The 19659-nt window shown below is 41.8% G+C and overlaps 1 protein-coding gene across 10 annotated transcripts in view; it reads left to right on the top strand.

The window, feature by feature from the left end:
• The window catches only part of Nbea (neurobeachin), a 544486-nt gene extending 525213 nt beyond the window's left edge, over window positions 1-19273 (top strand). For all 10 annotated transcript variants that reach the window (XM_028882144.2, XM_037206608.1, XM_028882142.2 and 7 more), the window contains 6 exons: window positions 1663-1818; window positions 2474-2644; window positions 11785-11886; window positions 13597-13793; window positions 15495-15646; window positions 17475-19273. In XM_028882144.2, coding sequence (XP_028737977.1) covers window positions 1663-1818; window positions 2474-2644; window positions 11785-11886; window positions 13597-13793; window positions 15495-15646; window positions 17475-17565 — 869 coding nt within the window. In that variant the 3' untranslated portion in view covers window positions 17566-19273. The remainder of the gene's footprint in view (window positions 1-1662; window positions 1819-2473; window positions 2645-11784; window positions 11887-13596; window positions 13794-15494; window positions 15647-17474) is intronic.
• Window positions 19274-19659: the final 386 nt, after the last annotated feature.

The raw sequence follows: 19659 nt of genomic DNA, 5'->3' as shown, positions 1-19659 counted from the left end.
TGATAGATTACAACATCAACATGAAAATGACGTTAAATTGTCACAAAGGGTTTTGCCAACCTCTACATGCAATCCAAGAATGCTTCGCTGTTAAACCTTTATGGCATTTTCTTGATGTTTTAGGAGATCATGTAAGTTGAATAATAAAAGGCAAATAATTACACACTGCCCTGTGTTTGAGCCTCAGATATTCTTAGCAACTTTATAGTATTTAAGGTAAAAAAAATTGTTAAAGGAAACCAATATTGAAAAGCACCTTCTAAAAAATTTCTATTTAATGGAGGTAAACTTGTTTTTTAAAGTAAAGGCATCTGAATTGCAAATTCCTGAGCCTCTTACAGTCTGTAACCTCTTACAGTTGCTTACAGTCATGTGGTCCATAGGCATTCTATGCCCCTTGTTTTTTGTGTCTGTAAGGTGGTTTATGGTGATGTTTATTCTCCTAACGTGTGGGGTTATTTAGAAAATTAAACTAAAAGAAACTTTGACATGCTATAAAAAGTTGCTCAGTTGTGCATAAGCAGTGGTATTCTGTTCTTCAGTTGATTCAGCTTTCATTTTGATGGGTCTTGGCTTTTTCTTATTCTCATCCACAACAAGATAGCCTTGCAAAAATGCAAGCTTTGGGACTAAGAATATTTGAGTCTATCCTTGTTCCTCTGTCCACCAGACACCGACAATGAAATAGGCAGCTAGTGTGTGACCATGGTACAAACAACTCTGCTCTCAGCAACCAGACACCAGTTCTGTGGTTTCCAGCAGCCCAGGACAATGTCAGTTCTCTCTTACTGCTTACCCTAACTGAGTAATTATTTCAGTTATTTTGCTGCTTTAGTAGATATCTACAGATGCAATTTAATTGGCATTGCAGCCTTGTGATGGTGACCTTCAACATCTGCACTTCCTGTTTAAGAATTCAGGAAGGGATTTTGCCTGAAAGGATGGCGCAGCTTAAGGGACAGGCTGGCATCCAGACAGACACTGGGGAAATCAGAGACGTCTCTGAGTTCCTGGCTATATTCAGATTTACTCCCAGGGCTGCACACTGATTCTCTGCCTGTCTCTCTCTCCCCCAATCGCTTTCCCATCTCTTTTATTGGTCTCCTCCCCTGCCAGCCATGCTGCAAAGGCCTTGTGTTGTTGACAACCGAGGTCTTTAAAGCTACTGACCTGAAGCTCCCCATAGGCTTCCCACACACACCAGCAGCTCTCTGCCAGCATTTCACAGGGATTGAAATACACCATGAGAAAGTGACAGATGGAGCAAATATTAAGATACTTTTTGATTGTGTACAAGATTTACTTCCACCTGGTTCTTACTGGACACTAATGAACTGGAACATAGCATGCATGTACAAAATCAGATGCATCTAAATACTTTTAATATGTTTCCAATTCATTGTCTTGGATTCCTTATATGTTCTCATTTGTTGGTGGAAGAACTGAGTTCGCTGACATAGTTTTTAAGCACATGATACAGCTCATGAATAATCATTGCTACTAAAGGAATGTATATTCCTGGAGGAAAACATGTAAATCTTAACAGTTTTGCATCATTGAAAGTCCATTGCTACCTCAGTGAAGCACAAATGTATTTTCCTTCCATGAGGGCATGATGAAACTTTTCGGAATCGATCTTCAAATCCTTTTGTTTGTTTTTAGCAAATAATTCTGGTGTGAACAAACGGCAGATCACAGACCTCGTGGACCAGAGCATCCAGATCAACGCCCACTGCTTTGTCGTCACAGCAGATAATCGCTACATTCTCATCTGTGGGTTTTGGGATAAGAGTTTCAGAGTTTACTCAACAGAAACAGGTAATCTTCACAACAAGAGTTTATTCCCAGTGTTCAAGAGATGTTGGAAGCATGAGGACCTGAATTCTTTTCTAACCAGCTGTCTGGCTGCATTGGCAAGCTCTAGGATCACTGAGAGGCCCTGTTTCCAAAATAAGATGGAAAATAACTAAGGAAAATATCTGATACCGACCTCTGGCCTCCACTCATGTGTCCACACACATGTGCGCACAAGCACATATGTATACCACCCATGCACTCACAGAGAATGTATCCTCTCTAATGTGAAGTCATGATAGTGTAGAGATTCTATGCTCTGCCACCTCCAAGTGGTCAAGGTTCAGTGACCACATTGTAAGCTAACCAGCTAGTTCTGCCTCAGAAATGAATTACTGCTTCAACTCACTACTGACCTCGTTTTATAACTCAGTGATGCTATCAGCCCCTCCCCACATTCAAATCCAAGATAGGAAGTAAAACTTTCCATTGTCAGACCCAAATTCATGAGAAAAATCATGGTCGTTTTGTAAGAACTTTTCTTAAAAGTCACCTGTGAGTGGATTAGAATATCTTGCAAATTTGGAGGTCTGTGGCTTCTTTTCACAAATTAGTAAAATAAAATTAGATCTATTTCCATAAAGACAATGAGTCTAAGTGGTGTCATTCTCTGCTGCAGGGAAACTGACGCAGATTGTATTTGGCCACTGGGATGTGGTCACGTGCCTGGCCAGGTCCGAGTCCTACATTGGTGGGGACTGCTACATTGTGTCTGGATCTCGGGATGCCACCTTGCTTCTCTGGTATTGGAGTGGGAGGCACCACATCATAGGAGACAACCCCAATAGCAGTAAGTGTTTCCGACAAAGGTTCTTTCAGACAACAGATGGCTTAAATGTGTTTTCTTGTTTTATTTCCTTCATTTTTAATGGAATCTGTAAAGAACTTAAAATATGAAAGTTTAAGTGGGGAAAAAAAGTGTAAAAATGAGCAATTACTGTGGCTTTGGCCTGGGGAGAGTCCCAGGTCTTCTCATGATGACCACTCACTGATCCTCTCAGCTGCTGTCGCCAACACCCAGATGTCTGTCCCCAGGCTTCAAAAGTTTACCTAGGCTGTTAAATCTCAGGGTTTCTCTCAAGTACGAATCTCTGCCTTCCTTAAAATCCTGTGAGCTTTTATTTGTGCCTCAGTCGAGTGGCTCATTACTTTCTTCGATGTGGGTAGCTCTGCCTGGGATGGTCTCTCTAGTACTTCTGTTCCTCAGTGCCCTGTGTGAGGAGAAATGGCAAGAACGGCCTTTACGTCCCACGCTTCTTCCAGCTTGTGTGCATTTTATCTGGAAGGCTACAAAAACAGGAGACGGCTGTTGATGGACAGGAACCAAGGCCCTGTCATAGTACAGGAACTACAGAAGTATATGCATTGAGGAAGCTGGAGTTTGTCCTCAGTGTCCATAGCTGGAGTTGAAAGTGTGCTGTGAAGTGATGCTTACCTTTCGGTATGGGGTGAGAGAGTGTGAAAGGGGAGGCCTCTAGCCTAAGGAGTAGGCTGTGACAAGGACTCAAGGGTTGTCTAACATGGTAAGATAATGTGTTACCAAGTCTACATTATCAATGAACATTTCCTGATAAATTTAAACAAGGTCATATCCTTATGTTCACTTCTAAAATCCCCATCTCATTGGTAGCAGAGTTTTGTTGTGGCGGGGGGGGGGGGGGGGGGTGTTCACTCTACATCTGGAGTGTTGATATATATGTGGTTTATCTAAGCATACCCTCTCACATTTTCAAATGTTCTTTATCTCTGTAGTACCGTAGCACTCCTTAAAATGTACCATCCTATATATACATTGACAAAAATTAGGCATTATAAGAAAAAGGAACAGAAAAAGTTTGATACCTAATCAGCTAACATCTTCAAAATGAAACTCAGAAGGGATAATCCAAAAAGGGAATTCATAGAGCTCTAGAGATGAATCTGAGATGAAAGGTGTGAACTACTCTTGCAGAGAACCCAGGACTGATCCCCAGCACCCACCCATCAGGAGGCTCACAGTCTCCTATGACTCCAGTTCCAGAGGAATCTGATGCCTCTGACTTCTGTGAGCACCTGCACTTGCATGTACACTCTACACAGTTACACATACACATGATTTTTAAAATTACTCTTTTAAAGGGGAATTCGTATCTTAAAAGCTGCCATCTAATAGCAAAGATGAGATTCTATGTTACATACTGTCATCAGGTAAAGAATTTTAAAGAAAATACTAAATTATAGTAACTATATGTGTTGGCTGTGCTATGATCTAAGGTGCCTTTAACCCTAAAGATGCCAAGTGCTGATCCATCAGTAAAGTTAAATCTAATAATATTTAGAATAGTTCAAGTCTCTGGTAACAGATGCTATGTAAACGTCCAGTGTTTATGTAAATCAATAAGAAGGAAGTTGTCAATATAATATTTATTTTTGAAAGCAATATTTTTGGAGGTGGGGTTTTACTATGTAGCCTCAAGCTAGCCTGGAACTCCATATGTAGACCAGGCTGGCCTCATACTCACAGAGATCCACCTGCTTCTGCCTCCCTAGTGCTCAGATTAAAGGCATATACCATCACACTCCGAGTAAAAAGCAGCATTTTATTTCAACCTTAAATGAGGATAAGATTATCCTTTAAAAAGTAATTACCAAAGTGTATTTTTCAATATTGCTTCCATATATAAGATTTTTTTAATCAAAAACTCTTGTCATCATTGAATCTACAAACTTCTGTAAAGTGCAGTCCTCAATCTGACATGAAATGTAGGCCTAGGTGTGTGTCTCCCATTGTCCTCAGTGGAGGACAGGGTTGCTCTTCAGAAAAAGCAGGAGGAGCAGATACAGCACAGGTGGAGCAGGTGGTATGTGCTGGTGCATGCTGTGTCCTGGGACTCCAATAAGCTGTGAGTGCTAGGTAGAAGATGCCCCAGCCTGCAGGAGTTAAGTCCTGCCTCTTGAGTGACTAAGCACACTGAGTACTTCCAGGACTCAGTATCTCTATCAAGTAATATTAATACTATCAGTACATGGGCACATAAAAAGAACTTCATATTCTGGATAAGGATTCATGAGCTGTATTTAAAACAAACAAACAAACAAACAAACAACACCATTCTGCTTTTTGCCAAATGGATAACCACAAGAGTAAAATCCTCAAATAGGTAAAAATATTTAATATTTGATCAATTTGATAGTTTTATGCCATTCTCTACAACAGTCTGTCTCCACAAAATATCTATGCCTGACTCATGCAGCTGAGTCAATCTGTGTTTTTAAAGGCAGCCACAGCACTCAAGACATAGACAGCCATACCTGTGACAGCTGTGGTATTGCCATAGACATGCAGTCATTGTCATCAAAAACTGACAATGTGAAAGAAACTGTCCAGTTTAATCTAGTGTAACTAGCAAGTCACAAGTCAGAGGGCCTGGTTGTATGTGTTTTCTGTCTCAAAACACATTGCTATTTAATACCAAAAGGGTGCTTATACTAACTGGTAACAATGTAAGGCATAATGCCCTTGGGTTTGGAAGGTGTGTATACTAATATAGACCTGAAGGAGAACCCTAACCTGGGACACTGTTGCCCAGTAGCTGCTATAATCTAGGAATTAGCCTACTATAGACATTGAATCATTTTGTATGGCGTAGAGATCAAACCAGACTCATTCATCAAACCAGCATCCTGGAATGAGGATTTGTGTCTGACTTTATGTGAGTATTGCTGAAATCTAACTGTGAGGTCAAAGGGCCTTAATGTATTTGTTTCTTTTGTACTGTTAGCATTACATAATATTGGATGCCTTTGTTGTAGAAAGAAAAATAAGTAATGTTTGTAGATTTTTAGGCAGCTAAAGAAAGGTTAGTTTCGTTATGTCAAATTGTTGTGACTGATTTAGACATCTCAGAAGTCTCATGCTGTCTTTTTCCCCCCATTTCAGTAACTGTATCACAAAGACAATAGAAATTTGCGAACAGATTAGGACACAGAATTCCAGACTGTAAAGGAACAGGCTACCTGCTCATGCTACAAGTCGGATGGTCCTGTTCATTAATGCATTTTATACTCATGATGCTATTGTTACTCTTGCATGTGGTGTCGAATGCAGGAAATCATCCTGGAGAATTACAATAGGTCCCTGACTAGATAACAGACCTGCAAAGATGTGAGGGACAGGTGCTTTCGTCTGAAACAGCCTTACACAAATTCTGAAACTAATTTGGAAGTGATAAAAATTAATTTGCGCACTTTAATTGGAAGCAGCCTCCTGCATGAAAGAACGCAGAGCAGGGCAGGCAATTTGTGCTAGTAGCTGATTGAATTTTTTGTCAGGTAGGTGTCTTGGACTTGGCCGCTTATCCTCTAGAGCCCTTCTTTGCAATATATTACAGCCCATCTCTGACTGGTGAGCTTTAACCAGATCAATGCTATTCCTGTGGAATTCCCAGGGCACAAGATTCATTGATCTTGGGACTTGACAGCTCTCATTACGTGGTGTATCTTCCAACAAGATAGTCACAAGAGGAGCAAGTTAACATTGTTGTGTCTTCAGTAGACCCCAAAAATGCATTAGGACCTCAGCTCAAGACCAATCTGCTTTAAAGAATGTAATTTAAATGTTTATTTTGAACAATACATACATATGAAAATTTTAAAACCATAGCAATATAAAACCCTGAAAGGGGATTTAGTGCTCATCTTTCAAATCAAATCCACCAATATCCACTGAATAATATGTGTGAGAAGGTTATATGCTGTTCTGATCCACTTTTTAAACCCAGTCTCTCTGCCCATGTGTAAACACTATGCAGACCATGAAAGCAGAGGACTGAAAAGATGTTTCCAGCTGTGCACACACACCTTCTCTGGCCACCTATTGTGTTGGACACAGCCTTAGACACTGACCTCCTATCAGCTGCATCAGCCAAACATCTACCAAACTGAGTTCAGCTCTTTGTTTGCCACCAGCCTTTTGTCCAAAGACAACCCTAGAGCTAACCCCTCAGCCACCACCAACCAGCAGTGTTATAAGAGCTAGGCACATGGAGGAGACTGGCCCAGAGGCAATCTTTAATTTCATATATATATATATATGAAATTATATATATATATATATATATATATATATATATATATATATATATATATAATATTTGAATGAATAAAACTAGTTGGCTCATTCTCAATCCAAGGAATCTTATTTAGGATGCAATAAATGTTAGAGGAAGCCTGGGCAGCTTGTGATACTTCTCAGTCACAGGACATTCTAAGCCAATGGCTATTCTGCATAGTGTCCCATATCATCTCTGGAGACATTTTGCATTGGTGACAGGAGCAGGACTGCCTTCCTCTTGTTCTGTTTGTCGTCTCCCTTTATAGGCCTGAGACATTAAGGAAGGTGTTAGTCTGTGTTGGATATAACATGAAAATCAAGAGTGACTAATTTCTCTGACCAGACTGGGGTATCTGAGCATCTTGTGGCTGTTTTGTAGAAGAAGAAGGACCAGAAAGATACCAAGTTCTAGACCCCTGTGAGGGTGTGGTCAAAGACACCCCATTATGGGTCACAGGTATGATCTAATCTATCAGTCACTGTCCTTAGCTATTCCAGGAAAGCTCTGGCAAATATTTGAAATCACAGTATCAGTGAAATTCCTATAATATTTGATGCTTTATTTTGGAACTTTAAATTAAAATTCCATCATATTTTTGTAAGTGTAAGCATGAATGAAAATGGTTTGTACCTCGATTCTGTAGTGGCATCACCAAGGCCATAAATAAAATCTGACCGCTGTGTGTCTCTAAAAGGTTCATTCTCTGATGTTCACAGACAGGCACTGAGCACTGTGGGTCCCAGAACCTCAGCTCTCATTCCTTAGCTGATGTAGAAGGGCGGAAGTCCCCTTATTTCAGTAAGAACCATGAGCAGTGTCTGTGCTGACCATCTCTCAGAGCTACAGACAATCTTAGTGAGAGTGCTCCTGTCATGTCCCTGTGCAGCACTGGCAGCCCTTGTAGTTTTCCATGTGTTTCAAGGATGCTAAAATAAATGCCTGTTGATAAAGGTGAGATGGATCTGCATGTTTAAGCCCTTTCTGTGTAGAATTCCCAGTGCTTGCCTGTGAGGACCAGATGCTCTTGTTCCTTATCCACAGTACTGGAGTGAGGCAAGATGAGGTTTCCTCATCGATGAGGAAATGAGTGGGGAAGGGGTGAAGTGCATGGTCCTTGGAGAGGAGGTCTCACCTGCACCCCCCTCTGTGCCAGGCCCTTTGACCCCGAGCTCCATCCATCAGCCGTGATGTGACAGTGACAGGATATTACCAAGATCTCGAGTGACTGTTGGGGTGTGTGACATCTGTCCCTGGTGATGAAGTATAGGAAAAGCACTTGTCCTTGTGCAGATTTTCCAGCCCAAACAGCTTTGAAGAAGGCCTTCTTTACTTTCCCAGATGAAGCTGGAGCAGTTAGGAAAGAGCAATGCTTCCAGGGCCCTAGACAGCGCCATTTAATATTTACGTTCCACCCTCTGTGATCTGAGATCATAATGAAAGCAATTAGGTCTTCGAAGAGCTACTTCCTTGTGGAAAATAGACCACATAAGGAATTTAAAATTGTTTTTGTTTATTTTTTTCTTAATTCTTTACCTTTGAATGATTGCTTTTTTATAGCATATTAGGGAGATTTATTAGAGATATAATTTATTAAAGATATAATTTCAGGATTTTTTTAGTGTATTAATATCTCCAGAGTAATCAGAGAGACTAAAAGTATGCCTGGGAGAGAAGGCTAACTGGGTAAGAGCAGTTAACCAAGTACAAGGGAGTCTGCATTTGGATTCCCCAGCACACACTGGGGTGCTCAGGAAGTGACCTTGTACATTTGCATCCCCAGCACTGGTAGTCACTGGCCAGCCAGTCTAGCCAAAACAGCAAGCTCCAGGTTCACTGAAACAACCTATCTCAAAAATGAGGTTAGGAAGCAATGGAAGACACTGGATATCGACCTCTGGCCTACAAGTGTGCACACAACCATCTTATTAATGCCTAATCGCCTTAACAGGAGACTGAAGATGTCTTGGAAGCACAGTTTTTCAGTTTTGTGAATATGTTTCAGACAAACTCAAGGCTGACAGATATTTGACCATTATTCAAAGCCCATTACTACAGTTTGCATAGATTTAGAGCTGATGGGAAACTGCTGTGGGCTACAGTGCTCATTCTCCCAGTCTGCACTTCAGAAAGACTTCAAAAGGAGAATTTGTGTCGATAGATCTGAGAAAACTCACCAACATGGACAGTCTCTAGAGAAGCAGAAAACAGTAAGCCCTTCCCGAGTCACAAGAGTGCCAAAGGGGCAAGTCTGCAGCAGGTGCTCATGCCAGCCCCTGAGCCTTCGTGTCGCCGCACCTGCGCCTGCCAGTGAGTGCCAGGGTCTCAGGCCAGGACACGGTTCTCGGAAAGAGGAATGCCAAGACCTAAGGCCAAAACACAGGACAGTTCTCGGAAAGGCAACATGGGGATGTGAGGAGGTACCCATCCAGAAAGAACTCACAGAGAAAAAGCAGACAAGGAACCAAAAAAACTCCCCAGGCTGAGAAACCTACTCCACAAAAACGAACAAGAAGCAGGAGAGAAAACTTTTAAAATGTGTAATGCTCTTTAAGATGTAAGAAGGGTGTATTAACAGTTCTACATTTCTTATGCAGGGCTGAGTACAAAGGAATTCATTTTATTTCTTTAATCTTAAGCATATAAATACTTAATGTGTAATAAATATTTTAAAAATTCCCTAATTCCAGAAACAAAGGCAAATCTGGCTGCTATGTTGGAAGACCCAATTTGGTTCTTTTTAAAGAAGAAAATTGTCATCAACATCACAAACGAAGAGAAGGAGGGCGATTGTCACATCTTACAAATGTATTCTTGGGTCCTTGAACCCTAGCTAGAAAAAAAACAGTCTTACTCACAATTCATCTTAAGACAAATTTCCACTGGAAAAAATTCAAGGCATAATTATGACCACAAGTGGATTTCATCTGTGTTACTACCTGAGAGAAATTTTAGTTTCATAGGAATGAATGAAATTTAGCACAAAATATCATAGAATTTTCTGTCCTCAAGGAATTATCTGCTGATCTCTTAGAACATAAGTCTTCTAGAATTTTGGAAGAGTTGGCTGTAGTTATAAGACCCAGGTTACAGTGTGGCTCTTCAAGGTGCAATGGCTTGTGAAGCTGATGGACCTAAAATGAAGTCATTGTATTCAGATATACACACAAAGGTGGCTTTCTATGTATGTGCTCTTTGCTAGAATGATACTGCAGACATCAAAGATCAACCAATGACATAGACCATATGAGTTTAGTATAGTGCTTTAAAAAATGAGCAAAATGAGACATGGGTTACTATAAGCCATGTAAGATTTGAATAAGTGTGTTGTTCCTAGAAACAGGGTATTATAAGCTATAGTTAACATTGCTGGCCTCAGCTCCTCACTGGTAGAAGGCAGCCAGGCAACTGGGGACTGTATTCAGAGGTCGGGCACCAATGGGAGATGACTCAGCCCGACTTCCTAGCTAGTTTTGTTCCTAAGAAGTGGAAAATTGAGATACTTGTCTTTCCTTTACAATTTTGCCCATACCCCCTCCTGCTTCCAATCACCTCTGCCTGTTTGGGTGGAGACTTAGGAGCTGTTTTTAAGTGAGTATGAGAGCATGAGATTCAGACATGGAAGCTCCCACTCAAATCCAGCTCCTGATACAGGAGGCACTCAGGAAGGGGCTGAGTAGTCCTACAGAGCCTTGTGGGACAGACTATGTGGAACTGGGGAGTTTCTTAAACCCTCTCCACTCATGACCCCTTTGCACCCATGACATTTTTATACAACCATAGTTATACAGGTGTAGAAAGAGGTGTACAAATCAAACACCCATAATAAATCATAGACATCTGTATTAAAACAATTCTTTGGTATACTTTTAATTTCATCCTTTATCAAAGGAGAAAGCAAAGTTTCATTGAGATGATGTCTTCATTTTAACATGAAGAATTAACTCTTGATTGAACACTGGACACTGGAGGATGTAGAACATTGTGTACATTTTTCATAGTCCATGGACTTCTGACTTTATAGCTGAGAATGCCACTTTATAGAAATCCATATTACTAAATGGCAGGAGCATGTGTAGTCCCTTTCAACATGGTTGGAAATTCTGTCTTACTCCCGAGTCGGAGATTACTTAATATTCTAATAGAAGTCGTGTCAACAACTTTCAAGATCACATAGTCTGATGCAGTCCAGTCTAGATGTGTATTCAGTTGACACATGATGAAGTTGACAGTAGGAACAGGTACTGGACGGAACCATCGTGTGTCTATAATAGCAGAAAAACGCATGTGTGCCCAAAGAACTACAGTCCCTAGCCTGTCTGGAATCTGAGTCAGGTGCTGCAGGAAGTTAGTGTTGTGTGGCACAGAGTACAGGAACACGTGTTCAGAACCATACCCACAGAGCGGTGAGCTGCCAGCCTCCAGAAACGCCACATGCACATTGTCATTGGATTTTGAGTTACTTTTTGGCCACTGTGCTTTCAGGAACCATTTACTGTTGCCCAGTGCTCTGTGTCTCCCATGTTCATGTTTAAGCTGGGACTAGAGACAGTGAGATGACCTGACTTCACACGATGTTGCCATGACTACATGATCCTACATATGTTTGAGAGGATAGCCGCTGACACTTCTGAGCATGCACATGGATTAATTTCCCTGCTGTCCCAACGGCACTGTAGCAGGGACAGTAGTTATGCCATGTCACACGTGAGGGACAGGCAGAAGGCAAAGTGAGTGGCTCTGGCCATACAGCTAGTAAATGTCCTTCCTCATCGTTGGTGACTGTTTTCATCATGTCTGCACTGGTCTCCAGTGATGCCCTGTTGCTGTTTCTTTGTAGGTGACTATCCTGCACCCAGAGCTGTCCTCACAGGCCATGACCATGAAGTTGTCTGTGTCTCCGTCTGTGCGGAACTCGGACTCGTTATCAGTGGTGCTAAAGGTCAGAAGCTATTTCTTTCATTTTCTGTCTCTAGGCAGTGAGCATTTTCTAGCTAACTGTGACTCTTGTTGATTTCTTCCAGAGATTCAACTCAGACCGATGTAGCATCTGGGTTCTCTGCAGTTGCTTAGTTTTATCAAAGAATAGTATTATTTACCAGCATTGCCTTAAAATATGGTTAAAAGTTTACAATGTGGTCACTGGCATTCTTACCCAGATGCTGGTAAATTAAATTTGCAATGAATCCTCATGATGCAGCCATGAGAAGGGGCATTTAAAAGGCAAAGGATGCGTACCACTAATGCACTGGGAACTTGGATCAAGTTACTCACTAGTCTGGCCTTAGGACCTCCACTTCCTCTGCAGGTCCTTTCTCTGCAAAGCTGACTCTGCAGAGAGAGAGGGAAAGGAGACAGACTGCTTCATTTCCTTTGTAGAAGAATTGTCACCTGAAGAGGCTCTTCTGACAAGGTGGCTCTTCTGGGCTCTTCTGACAGGGATTACAGGCCTCAATGGGAACTGTCAAGGCAGAAAGACCATAAGGGCCGGGAGTGTAGGAGGCTGGCCAGAGCTGAGCAAAGGCCTAGAGCAAGAGATGGAAGGGCTTAGCATTATTATTTTTAGTGGGAATTCCTTGAAAGTTTTTGAGGGGAGGTAGGGGGTAAGTTGCTGTTTTAGTTTTCATTTTTGTCAAGGTCTGAGACTCCAGATGACCAGACATTGTTGTCAGAGATTGTTCGGCAGCATTATGGAGTATGAGCAGTCTGAGAAAAAGAGACCATTTGTTTTGTATTTTAGAACAAGTGAGCCTAGCTCTGCAGGTGCAAGCAAAAAGCTTCTTTCCTGCAAGTGGTGACAGCAGAGAGATTCGCTCTTTCCCACAGGTCTCCATAGCCCTCCCCCTTTTAGTCGGGGGAGAGATTAAGTATAGTTTGATATTGACACCTTTTTTGTGGGTGTAAAAATGTGGCTATTCAAATCATTTGACCAATAAAAATGTAACCACAGTTTTTGCAGGCTTTGGTTTTTGAGTGAGCAAAGAGGCAGGCATATAGTATGAAGTTACAGCATTTGTTTCCATGATTAGGTCAGTAGAAACTGAATATATTTTCTTAATATATTTTCCAAGGCCATAAAATTGCCCTGAAATAAGATAAGCCTTTCTCTGAATCCTTCACACTTTTGCCCCACTGTTAATATTAAAAGGCAAAAAAATATTTCTATAGTCTGAATTAATCGATTAAGTTCTTAATTACACATTTACATCTTACATATGAACTACAAAGGCAAAGCTTGCTTGGCAGTGACATGTCTATACTGTGATGCTGAAATCTGAGGCAACTGGAGAAATTTAGCAACAGTTCCGATCATTTTCTTAATGAGAACCTTCTAAAAACACAAACTTCTTGGGCATACTCTTTGCTCACTTGACTTGGGAACTAAAGCTGGTTGTGATGACTGTTACTGGAGGTAGGGGAAGAGATTTAAACTTTAGAGCACTGTGGGTGCTGCATCACTGTGTGTGTCTCTGTGTGTGAGTGCAGGTAGGTGTGTATGCATGCATGTGTATGTGCATAGTGTTACAGGCACAGCACACCTCTGTTGTCTTCATTTCCTTTAACAAACCCCAGTGCCCACTCAGGTGTGGTTTTGGGTTGGTGGCCCTGGTAGTCTCTCTAATTAGCCTGGAATCTGTGTTCCCCACTGCAGAGGGCCCTTGCCTTGTCCATACCATCACTGGAGACCTACTGAGAGCCCTAGAAGGGCCAGAAAACTGCTTGTTCCCACGCCTAATTTCTGTATCCAGCGAAGGCCACTGCATCATTTACTATGAGCGAGGACGGTTTAGCAACTTCAGCATCAATGGAAAACTTTTGGCTCAAATGGAAATCAATGATTCCACTCGGGTGAGTATACATCAGTGTTGAGCAGCAAGAAGCCATGGGAGTCAGACTTACTTGACATCAAAATGGCTTGGTGTAGAGCTTCCCCGGCATCCACTTAAACACATGCTGGGTTTGAAAGCATGCAAACTCATGTTGATGAATGCTTTGAACAAACCCAAGAGTCCTCAGTACTGAATAAGCAGCTCAATGAGTAGACTCTAGAGACCACAGTTATTTGCCCCTTCACAAACAGTGGTTTTGGCTCTGTGTTCCCATGGTGTCCTAGTTAGAGTTTCTACTGCTGTGATAAAACACCATGCTCAAAAGAAACTTGGAGAGGAAAGGGTTTACTTCAGCTTGATCACAGTCCATCATGAAGGGAAATCAGGAACTCAAGGCAGGAACCTAGAAGCAGGAACTGAATCCCAGACCAAGGAGGAACACTGCTTACTGGCTTGTTCCTCATGGCTTGCTCAGCCTGCTGTCTTATACAAGTCAGGACACCCCTGGGCAGGGCCCTCCCACCTCAATCACTAATTTTAAAAAATGCCCTACAAGCTTGCCTATAGCCCAATCTTATGGAGGCACTTTTTTCAATTAAGATTTGTCCTTCCCAGATACGTCTAGAGTTCAGCTAAGTTGACAGAGAATTATCAGGACATGTGGACAAAGAAGCCTGTCCTGAGAACCCTGACTGTTGCCCTCATTCACAAATGAAGGACAGTGGCTGGTGCCTCAGTACTAAACTATTGTGAAATATGTCTGTTCTTTATGCTGTCTCCATTATTTACACTCAGATTTTACAAAATGGAGTGTTCTCACAGATTGAGAACATTTCACAAAGTTCTCTCTAATCTTTCTAGATTAGTTTGGCAATATTCTCATTGTGACTTTCATAAGTTTATAACCAAATTAGCTTTAAAGATTTTTATTTTAATTATTCTATATCTGGGGAGCAGGGAGTGTGCACACTTGAATTCAGAGGAATGAAGTGGATATCAGATTCCCTGGATCTTGAGTTCCAGGTGATTGTGAGCCATGGGTGCTGGGAACAAAACTTGTGTCCTCTAGAACAGCAGGAAATACTCTTAACCACTAAGTCATCTCTCTAGCCCCTTAAAAATTTTAATTGTTTCAATTGGCTTTAATAAGTCTTTAAAAAAACAAAACAAAATTTTGATAGATTCCATATTGAAAGTTCTATGGATTGGATCTAGGAAACTTGGACAGCTGGCTAAATAAGGAGATAATGTTAAGGAGATTGACAGTGCTTTCCAGGTAGTTGGTTAGTGGTCTGTTGGTTTCTTGGTAGGTGGGTAGTTGATTATTGAGTGGCTGGTTGTTGGTTCCTTTGTGATTGGTGAATGATATGGTTAGTTAGTTGGCTGGTGGTTGGGGGATGATTGTTTGATGATTGGTTAGTGGTTGGTAGGTGATTGATTGGTGGTTGGGTGATTAGTAGTTGGATGTTGATTGGTGAGTTGATGCCTGGTTAGTTGGTAGTTAGTTGGTGGTTGGTTGGTTGTTTCATAGTTGGTTACCTGGTGCTTGTTTGGTTGGTGGGTGGATGGTGGTTGGTTGGGTATTGGTGGCTGTTTGGTTGGTCGGTTAAGCTTGCATACACTAGGGCAAATGCTTGACTGTTTAGTAATTGTTGCTCAGTCATGACCATTGATACAAAACAAATGAAGAAATCATTGTTATCGGCCTTTTGTTCTGAAGGCTATTCTCCTAAGCAGCGATGGACAGAACTTGGTGACTGGAGGGGACAATGGTGTGGTGGAGGTCTGGCAGGCCTGTGACTTCAAGCAGCTGTACATTTACCCTGGATGTGATGCTGGCATTAGAGCAATGGACTTATCCCATGACCAAAGGTGAGCCATGTCAAGGGCATTGTGATCATAGGAACAGGCCATTAGCTTGGCATTCTCCTCCTCCCACCCAGATTAAGGAAAGAGAAACATAGAAAGGGCAAACTGGAGATGAGTAAGAACCCAAGGAAGGCCCAGCTTTTCTACTATAGAAAAGGTTTCTTGGAAGAATATTGGCTTTGAAATATTTTAACTATTAACACATAAAATAAATGTAACAAAACATTTTTACAGTATAGCAGAATGGTACAAAGGACTCAAGAAAAACAGTATGCAAGTCTAGTCAGTAAACTGCTTGCTATGTAAGTATGATGAGCACTCAATTCAAACCTCAGAACCCACATAGAGAAGCCAGGCATGGTGTGCACACTCATAACCTCAGCCCTGAAGAGATGGGACATGATGATCCCTGGGGCTTCTGAGCCAGCCTAGCCTACTCCATGGGCTCCAGACAGAGACCCCATCTCAAGAACAATAGAGTGTCTGAAGCATGAAGCCAAAGTAGTTTTTTAGCCTACACACACACACACACACACACACACACACACACACACACACACACAAGAAAAAGACGTGACTTGATGCAGCTTGAGGAATAAAAGTTTTTAAGGAAAGCTTATGGTTACCATTGGAGTAAACCAGTAAATAGATGTGGCATACTTCCTAATTATTTGTATGTGCACAGTTTTTTTTAAAATGTGTTTTAAATGTCTTCTCAGGTAGATTATTTGTCTTTCAATTCATTCAAATGCTTTTTGCAAATATCTGTTACCAGTATTTTAGCTAAAATATCCTGCCAAGTGCTAAGGAGACATAACAAAGTGACCCATTGAATGATCCTAATCTAATTGCATGGCAGGGGAGCAGGACCAGATCCTGGGAGGAGATGAGGAGATGATTGGCCATGTGAGCAGCTGAGGAGGAGCCATTTGTCAGGCTGGGTCAGAGTGGGCGTCAGTGGACACCTGCAGAGCCATAGTAGTGTAGGAAAGGTGCCAACTGCTTCCCTATTTCCATTTTAATCCTCATTCTCAATTTTGCTTATGGGTTCTGTGCAAAGCAGTGCTGCATTGGGACAGCTGACGCACAGAAAGTAGAGCTGGTATACACATATTGGGGAAGTAGGTACAAGACACATCGGTCTGATGATGGGCTGGATTAACAGCTGGGCACACTGCTCCATCAAGACAGAATGTCATGAGACGTGAACTCAGTCAGTGGCAGTGAGCTATCCCAGAGAAAGGAGCCTCTGATTGGTTAGAAGGCACACGCAAGAGGGACAGAGATGATCTCACCTACATGGTGACTGCAGTGACTCAGGATGGATGCGCGAAGTCTGGAGGTTTTATGATACTACCTGCTGTGTACTAAGCTATACAGTGGCTAAGCTGTCCAGGAGACAAAACAAAATTGGTACCTGAGGCTTCAGGAAGACTCGTGGTTTGTATACCCACCACCCATATCCAGGGTATATAGTGAGTAGGTAAGAGATGGAATAGTTAAAAGGACACTAAAAAATAAAGGCCAGAATTCCACAGAAAAGCCCGGGCTCGTCCCAGAGGAGGATGTGGGTAGACCATAAATACAATAGCTGAGAGGCAGTGGAGCCCAGGTCAGCAGAATGTGTGGTTTTGTGGGCTTGACTAATGCTCGCCCGCAGGGCTCTCCACTAGCTGAGCAGCCCTTGGCAGAATCAAGAAGAAATGCTAGACCTCTCTCAGTGTGCACAGTTAAGACTTGGGGACTTGTGAGATAAGGCCCGTGTCCAGCATAAAGTGGAAAGTGGGTACTGTTTTCCTGTCTCTCTTCACATCCATCTCTGCTTTTACAGGACTCTGATCACCGGCATGGCTTCCGGCAGCATTGTAGCTTTTAATATAGATTTTAATCGGTGGCATTATGAGCATCAGAACAGGTACTGAAGAGAAGCTGCAGAAGCCACGTTCAAGTGAGAGCACAGTGCTCTGTGGAAAGGCAGTCTCTCTGGTGGGGACATCGTCCCATCGGCTGTTTGTACATCCATCCCACCTAGCAGTCGCCGACCATCATAGTCAGGAGCCATTTCACCCTGTTTTTCCAGGACTGAACACCAGCTGCTGTCAAGCAAGCTCATATCATGTAAATTATCTGAATTAGGAGACGTTTTGGTAATTATTTCATATATTGTCGTTTATTGAGAAAGGTTGTAGGAAGCCTCACAAGAGACTTTTGACAATTCTGAGGAACCTTGTGTCCAGTTGTTACAAGGTCTAAGCTTTGAACCTAACCTGCATCCCATTTCCAGCCTCTTTTCAAGCTGAGAAAAACAAAACCCACGTTTGATACTTTGTACATCATATGCATCTTATTTAAAGGGATACTTTTGTAAAAGTGAAACCTTGTATAAAGAAAGAGCAGCCTTTGTTAATTTACTGTGGAGGTACAACCTGCATGCTCCCTACTCCCCACCTTTTGATGGAACTGGTGCATTCAAGATAGGAAATGGAAAGGACGCAGCTTGTTCAAAAGGGTTGAATTTGGGCTCAGTCAGCAATTTTAACATTTTCACCAAAATATGATTTGCACTTTTTATTCTAAATTCATCCCTTCTAAGTGAAGTTTGCTCATATAGCATTTGGATACTAAGCCATTATTTGCCATTGTTGGTAGTTTATACAAAGAAAATTCAGCCCTGCCCTTTAGGACCTGATGATGCAGCAGAAAGGGAGCCTGGGGATGAGGGCCTGGTTTCTCCTGTGTGGAGTAGGAGTCATGATCATTAGTCCCATTGCATCAACTTCCCAGCACCTGGACGTCGCTCCCCTGGTGTCAGCCCACTGGCTCCGTCTCCATGTCCAGGGAGGATGAGGATGCTAACATTTTCCCCTCCTTGGTTCTCAAATAGCTTAGTTTAATAATGAGTCAGACTTTATTACAATAATAACTGAACTTATCCCTTCGTTCCTTGTGAGATTCTCACCTAAAGCCACATTCCTAGCCTGAGGCACTCCATCTTTTACAGTATAAAATGATGGCTCTCAAATGATTTTTCCATCCATCGTCCCGATCCAGCCATCACCCAGGGGTCTATACATCTTCTTCATGTTTCTTCTTTGTATATTTGGTGACTGTATTGTCATAGATGTACATATCGTGTCGGTAGGGCTATGAGGCATGTTACAGGAATGTAATTTTCTCAGAATTTCACTCACTTGCAGTCATTTATTTCAAAAGATAAAACAGGATAATGGGTTCTTTGTATTGGCACTTTGCACCAGACACATATCATTATTTATTGCTGTGATTACTTATTTGTCATCCACCTTGTACTAGAAAGTTTTAGCACTGAATTATTCCTTCTTCATTGTTGTTTGTATTTATGAAATTCTGAAATTATGGGGAATCAGTGTACTGATTACATTATTCATCACCAGGCTGTGAGCAATATCTTGAGTTTGTAGCTTAGAATTGGGAAGGCACTGAACATCTGGAAGACAAGGTCATTTCATCTTGAGATCATGGTGAAATATTTTGGATATATAAATTCCTTAAGCTATTGTAACCATGTTTTATTGCAAAGATGTAAAATATGCCAGATGTGTGTGAGTTGGAAATCAAAAAAAGAAAAATAAAATATGCAAAGAATTCAGATTGCTTCACATGTCACTGGATACCTCAGTGACACACATTCCTTACACTGGCCCCTGAATTTGAAAAATCAGCATTGCCTCATGTGAGGGCCTCACATGCAAAACCATGAAGGGAGCCCTAATAAAGCCAGCAGTCACCTTGTCCTTTGCCAAGAACGTGGCCAATGGGGTCCACAGGGACAGGAACCAAGTGATAAAGGAAATATCTTCTTACGTGAGTATTATCAGATAATGGCATTTTTATCTAAAAAAATTACCATACTTAGTGGAGTTCATCAAGCCGAAGTAACTCGGGCAGGGACTGAGGTCTGGAGGAGCTGAGCAGCTGCTGGCCACAGCAAGGTGGGTGATGGGCAGGTCAAGCTGCCATCTGCATTACTGTAATGG

This window comes from Peromyscus leucopus, chromosome 6 (genome assembly GCF_004664715.2).
Source record: "Peromyscus leucopus breed LL Stock chromosome 6, UCI_PerLeu_2.1, whole genome shotgun sequence".
In the NCBI taxonomy this organism is placed as follows: Eukaryota; Metazoa; Chordata; class Mammalia; order Rodentia; family Cricetidae; genus Peromyscus; species Peromyscus leucopus.
Note: the sequence above shows the minus strand (reverse complement) of the source record. Positions and strands in the feature narration are given on the sequence as shown.